At 38.0% G+C, this 6,000-nt stretch overlaps 1 protein-coding gene across 4 annotated transcripts in view; it reads right to left on the bottom strand.

Annotated features, from left to right (window-relative positions):
- Positions 1 to 4,171: 4,171 nt before the first annotated feature.
- Positions 4,172 to 6,000, bottom strand: part of CNOT2 (CCR4-NOT transcription complex subunit 2) — an 82,637-nt gene continuing 80,808 nt past the window's right edge. For 3 of the 4 annotated variants that reach the window (XM_085044868.1, XM_085044852.1, XM_085044858.1), the window contains exon 15: positions 4,172 to 5,313. In XM_085044868.1, the coding sequence (XP_084900994.1) occupies positions 5,227 to 5,313 (87 nt within the window). In that variant the 3' untranslated portion in view covers positions 4,172 to 5,226. The remainder of the gene's footprint in view (positions 5,314 to 6,000) is intronic. The other variant, XM_085044864.1, reaches the window with a different exon arrangement.

The raw sequence follows: 6,000 nt of genomic DNA, 5'->3' as shown, positions 1-6,000 counted from the left end.
GGCTCCAGGACCATGGGCTGCACAAGGAGCTGCCAGGGCTGAGAAAGCCAGCACACAAAGTCCAATGTCTGTATGAAAACCTCAACAGCAGGAAAAGAGGTTTGCTGCCTGCTTTTTTGGGCCCCTCCTTGCCCCACAACCAAGGGACAGCCTTACCTGTGGCCATCTGCCCCTGCTTTGGCCAGGCACCTGGAGGCTGGGCAGCCCACAGTGCAGCTCTGCCACCATCCCCACCCAGGCCAGCCATCGGGACTGGGCTCACACCTGTTTCCTTGCACAAGCCTAGTGGTGGTCCTTACAATGTTGACTGCACCTCTTGCAGGAAATCATCAGTAATGAACTGCCTTTTCCAAGACCAAATGTCTATATAAGAACAGAATGCCTTTCTGACACCAATACTGTGATGCCCACCAGAACTAAACTAGCCTTCCAAGGGAAGAGAGATCACTGGGGAACAACCAAACTGGCTCTTTAGTCCAGAATAAGAGCTTAAAGAACTCCAAAGGGTTTCCACAGAGGCTCATCAATGTGTGCACCCGAGCAGCTTTGAGACCTGCCTTCCTTTCACTCCTCCTCAAGACTCTTCACAGCCGATCCAGGATGGTTCAATCATGAAAACTGGCCACTTCACTGGATTGTTTGCTAAACCAGAGGGAGTTCAAAGATGTGATTTTACAGAACATTATTTTGCTAGTTTCAGAAGGAAAAACGTGACATATACCCACATATATTGGCTCAATTAATATCAAGAAGATAATATGAAATGCAAATGATAAACTGAAGCCTAGGAAAACAATAAAGAAACTTGGTCAGCACTGCTAATCCAGAAGTGGGTTGAACCAGTAATAATCAAAACTATTGTTCAACATGCTTTAACATTATTTTCAAAAAAATACAGTTTACCTCTAACAGTAAAGTGATTTTAAGCTGTAAAGCTACTGAAACAATTAAAGCCAGAAATTTAAAAAGTTATCCAGCTGCATTTCCTCATGTGTTCTTAATGTACTGGAAACTTTCAGATTTATGGAAATGTGAGCATGCACGCTCATAATAGAAAAACAAAAACTTTTTAATTCACATACTATATATGAAAATAAAAGCAACAGCTGTCAACAAAACTAACTGCTTAGTCCAATCTGCATTACCAGAATTCAACTTCTACTAGCATAAATATGGGCCTGTGGCAAATTTTGAGGAACACAACTAAAAGGTAATTGAAAACTAAGCACACTCAGAAATGTTGCTTTAATAGAAGCAATTGTTATATTTAGGATCTTAAACCAAAGCACTGTTTAGCTACCTCCTGCTTAGGACAGCAGCCATACATTTAGAAGCTTGAGTGTGACAGAAAGCAACACAATTTTCTTTCTTGTTTCATTCAATATCCAGCCATGGAAGTATTCTCAATTAGAAGCTACCAGGAACTTGGATAGGGGAGGAAGTTTCTTTTAGGTGACCGGTGACTTTAAATAGTACTATTTAGAAGATGGACAGCCTTCTTCTACAGCCATGGCCTCCTATGAGCCACTCAGGACCAAGCTGACATCTGGAGCTGATGGCCCTACAGACATGTCTCCCAGCACTGCTTAGGTCACACCAAAGACTGTTTCTGGTCTCTGCATGGTCAACAAAGAGTCCCTCCAGACTCTGCAAAAAATCTTGCATCTGACTACAATACACAAATTCTTATTTGGGAACATTCTCCCTATTTTTTTTTCATGGAAACTCTAAAATGGAAACAGACAAGAAATACTGGCTTGGGGACAGAAAGGATTTCAGACATGGCATGGAGCCAAGTGATTATACATCTCTGTAGTGTATAAATGTGAAGGTGTGGTCAGTTGTGAGTCCCAACACAGGTGCAGTCAACACTTCATTGAAGGTCACAATCATGTGAAAGACATTTTTACACATGTATTTGCAGGCTTCCCTGGATTACTTGGGTCTTCAATTAATCAAGCCCATGAAGGTTCTCATGTGCTTACATATTTTTGGCACCAGGCACTAAGGTGGAGGAGATTGAGGCCTGGGTGATTATTTTGTTGTTCATTTTTAAACACCCCAGTGGAGCATCCTTAACCTCTTTCTACATGACTCTCCAGTCCCCTTGATTTTTCCACAAACCGGGTGGTTGGAGTAACAATTGTTAAATAAGAAGCGTTTTCTGCAATACTAGGAGTAATCAAATCAGTGAAACTCGTGTTAACCCTGGAAGTTGCAAGTAGCAGATTCACAGAGAAAGTGGAGCTAACTACTCAATAAAGATTTATAAAAAATATGCAACAAGGAGCAATGCCTATAAGCATGTTGGACAGGCCAGAAATACGAATACTTCTACTTGTTTCCAAGAACACTGGGTTTTTGACTCAGAACTTACCTTGCACATTGTTGTACAAAACTATAGTTACAGGAGAAAACACCCACCTCAAAAAAAGGTATTTTTAAAACAGCATCCTAGTATGTCCCTATTCATAGTGTTAGTGGAACAAAACAACGTATTAAATAAGCCTCAGACGATAATTGTCAGTCTGAAAATCTCCAGGTCAATTCAGTCACCCATTAGCCACACAAGTGCGTAAATGAGGGCTGAGGTTTTCTTCCTTTCAGTAAAAAAAGCAGTATGTTCTTTTTTCCAATTTTTAAATTAATATGGTATCAGTTAAGAAGTGGTTCTAATCTTACATCTTGTTTTCTGTTTAAATCTGTTTCTCTTCCTTCAACCCAGAGTGTAATATGAAATTAAGTCAGATTAAGATATTAAAGTTTCCATATATACTTATTTAACTGATAAATGAAAGCCAGACTGTTCTTCCACCTGGAATAAGCAAAGCACCAGTTCCTTGCTCACAGGTGAGAAGTTTCCCAAAACCAGGCATCTCACATTTTTGAAAGACTGCGGCTGAATACAACAATACAACTGTATGTTTAAGTATTTTGTTTTGGAGAACTTAGGTTCCAAATCTCAGCTTAATTGTTTTTAAAGTGCCATAGGTATTCAGTATTTTAATGTAACTTATCTTGCTCCCTTTACTACATGTTGTTAATTTGAATAAACATACGAAATAATTACACTTGTTTTGAAGATGCAAGTATCACTTCAGGAATCCTTACAAAAAAAAAAAAATCAATGGTCATAGCAAACATCTGACAGTAAAAAAGGTAACATTAATTGTGGAGTGAAAAAGATGCTTTTGGAAAATTAGCCTTTTGAAAATTTATAAATTTATGTTTGGATATGTTTGAATTTGCTTTGGTTTAAGAAAAAGCCACCATCTTTTTCAGCTGTGTTAGCCATCATACGGATTCTAGCCATCCTCTTCTTTCAAGCTGGGAAATATTTGCTTTAATAATAGAACAAAAATATAATCAACAGACTTACAGTTTTATGTCTACCATCTTAAAATAGGTATTAAAAAAAGTTCAGAATTTAAAATTCATCATACACCTGATACAGAACCACAGCAAGGCCACTAATGGTCCAATTTCCAAGCATAATTCAATACATGCAAGCAAGCTGCTTTTGCACTACATAGAAAAATGGGTCAAAATGTAGGAACAAAATCCCAGGATTCATTGACATGTCTTTTCTTGCTTTGGTAATTTCAGGAATTTTTCAATGATCTGCATCACCAGAGGCAACTCAATGAGAAGTTGCCAGCATATCTAGAAAAAGAAACCATCCCACCCAACAGTTCAGGATTTTCCTCTTCTGCTCAGAACAGTTACAGTTTTCAGAACCAGTGTATATTCATGTTTATTTGCATCTGGAAGTTCAAGTAGTAGCAATCACCAAATGAAATGTATTTCTGTTTAAAGTGGGAAAACATCAACATGGAACTAAGCAGTGATCAGTTCTAACCCAAGCTTCTCGCAAGTGACAAATTCTTGAAGCATCTTTCTATCATTTGACATGTCACCCACCCACCTTTCTAAAAATTATTTGCTATTATAGAGAGGGGATCTGAAACCAAGGTTCACCGAACATTTTGCCTGTGGAAAATTTACCGTGGAAAAGAATGAGACTCTCATAAATTTACTTGTCAGCAGCAAAAAGACTCTTCAAGTGTCTTAACCACTGTACAGCTCGATAGTTTTAATACTTCAATTTTTTTTCCATTTTTCATTGTTGAAGAAATAATTTCACAATCTCAAATCAAAGTCAACACTGCAGTGAGGAGAGCTTTTCTACTTTATTACAAAGAGAAGAAGCCTTTATGTGGTCAGAAAATACAAGATTGATCTTTTTTTTTTTTCTCTTCCTATGAAACGCTGCTGTTCAAACAGCCAGAGTGAATTGTCTCAGTTCACTTCTTTAAGTCCCATCACATTCACTTGGGTATGGATGTCCTTGGCTGCTGAAAATCTGGCCCTTTAGTGCACAGGGCGACAAAGTAGTCCCCTGACCAGCAGTTCCAGAATGTCCCGTTTTCATATATTGCATCCATGCACACCTCCTAAAAATGAGGTACAGCAGGGCAAACATTTTCCAAAATAGATGTCATATATATAATATATACACATTCGTACATACATACCTTTATTCATGTGATGTCCAAAAATTTAAAAAAAATGTACACATTTATTACAAAATTGTAACAAAGACTGGACAGTGTTTTGCTCATTCTGGAAAGATGAAGCTCAGTAATACACAACTCTGGAAACTAACCAGAGACTGTGGCAATATCTTTCTTCTAAACAGTCAGATATTCTTGCATTAAGCTTGGCGAAAACTGCCTTTCAAAAACAGAAGGGGAAGTAAAATGAAGGAAGCAAACCTTGCTCATCTTTCCAAATGAAATACGAGAAGGATCTTCACATAAAAATGCACAAACATTTTTTATTACCAATAGTGCTACAATGAACAATGCAAATTTTGTTGTCTAATTTTTTGTCTTTTTTCTTTTTTTTTGTTTTTACATTTTGGAAAACTAAGTGGTAAACTTTTGTCAGTGTACTCGCTTGTCTTTACAGACCCAAGCTTGTCTGCTGGCAAAAAAGAAAACAAAAACAAAAATTCAGACCCTGCTCAAACTAAAGAAAAACAATTACAAATTTAGTTGTTGGGCAGCACATAATTAGTAAGGCAGGACCTCAAATGGTGACCCTTCGCATGAGCCAATTGCCAGATCCTCAAGGAATTAAAACCAGGATGCCTGAGCCACATCAGTTCTGCAGTTATGTTGAGTATTGTGCTGAGACAGCCATACCCCAAGAAAAGGGAAGTCTTTAGAAGGCTTGCTGAGCAGGGTTGTAGTTGAAGGTTGATGGCAGATGAGGCCTTTCTTCTAATTTGTCATATTCCAGGTGGAACTCCTACAGTTAAAAAAAAAAAAAGAAGAAAAAAGAAAAAACAAATAAAACCATGTATCAGTTACCTATCAAGACCTGGTCTACCAGCCACACTTTACAAAGCACAAATACAGAGGCGATCAAGTACTAACTTATCGTAAGGCAAAACCACGTGACTATGCTATCTTGGATTCCATATTTTAAGGAGAAAAAATAGTAAATTACAACAATCCTAAGCCATTACACCTGCAACATGTAGGTTCTCCTATTCTTTTGAATGCTACATGATCCTCAAAACCCTTGTTACAATCGCAAATAATTTTTATATATGCACATACACCAAACACAAATACACAATCACAGCATGAGCTGAATTATAAACAAAAGCTGTTTTTCAGCGTGTCAGGAATAGAGGCTTATTGTGCATGAACTGAAGTTTGGGGATATTTTTGTGTCACACTACCAGACCAAATAGCTTCAAGATGCACCAGGGGAGGTTCAGGTTGAACATAAGGAGGTGTTCAAGAATCAACTAGACTTAGTGCTAAGGTCTATTTGACATGGTGGTGATCAGTCAAAGGCTGGACTTGATCTTAGAGGTCTTTACTAAAAATGATTCTGTGAAAATATCACTTAAACTAGCCAGGTTTCGCCTTTGGGAGCATTACCTAAAACGCTAGAGACAAAGTAATAAGACCCACTTAACACAAA

Source organism: Lichenostomus cassidix, chromosome 1Aa, assembly GCF_008360975.1.
Source record: "Lichenostomus cassidix isolate B80296 chromosome 1Aa, HeHo_3.0, whole genome shotgun sequence".
NCBI classification, from domain to species: Eukaryota; Metazoa; Chordata; class Aves; order Passeriformes; family Meliphagidae; genus Lichenostomus; species Lichenostomus cassidix.
Note: the sequence above shows the minus strand (reverse complement) of the source record. Positions and strands in the feature narration are given on the sequence as shown.